The sequence below is a fragment of the Sphaeroforma arctica genome (assembly GCF_001186125.1).
Source record: "Sphaeroforma arctica JP610 unplaced genomic scaffold supercont1.13325, whole genome shotgun sequence".
NCBI classification, from domain to species: domain Eukaryota; class Ichthyosporea; order Ichthyophonida; genus Sphaeroforma; species Sphaeroforma arctica.
Genome location: NW_014027233.1, coordinates 188 through 663, shown reverse-complemented (window position 1 = coordinate 663; position 476 = coordinate 188). Strand labels below are relative to the sequence as shown.

At 35.5% G+C, this 476-nt stretch overlaps 1 protein-coding gene across 1 annotated transcript; it reads right to left on the bottom strand.

Moving 5' to 3' along the window:
* Nucleotides 1-31: 31 nt before the first annotated feature.
* On the bottom strand, nucleotides 32-223 carry SARC_18043 (hypothetical protein; the record flags this gene model as incomplete). The annotated part of the gene is made up of 1 exon (XM_014287877.1): nucleotides 32-223. The coding sequence occupies one exon, from the start codon at nucleotides 221-223 to the stop codon at nucleotides 32-34; it is 192 nt and encodes a 63-aa protein (XP_014143352.1).
* Between the last annotated feature and the right edge of the window lie 253 nt (nucleotides 224-476).

The following is a 476-nucleotide window of genomic DNA, read 5'->3' as shown; positions in this document are numbered from 1 at the left end:
TACACAACTTCTTCTCGTTAACAAGTGACCATCAGAAAGTATTATCTGAATACGATATGCATACCATGTGTGGGTAGGCCTCTACATTCTCGACTGTGATATCTTTCAGCTTGATGTTTAGGAATTGATCTACTGAGTGTAGTTTGCCCTGGATTTTCAACTCATTCTTTAATTCAACAACAACATCTGAGTCAACCAGAGTCTTGAAAAAAGAGTAGAACAGCTGCGAACACAGAAAAAAAGTTGCAAGATCAGCAATCGATCTCACACTGCCATGAACATAACAATGACACAGACACATAGGAAACTGATTACAAGGTAATAACAAAAATGATTAGTATATTTCGCGCCCTATCAAAATTGAAAATTTATAACACAAACAGAAAACACCTGCCAGTATACGAATACTATTCTTACTATGCACACGTAATCATATGGCTTGGGTAGTTGAATATGTATTTTGCATATCTATATAT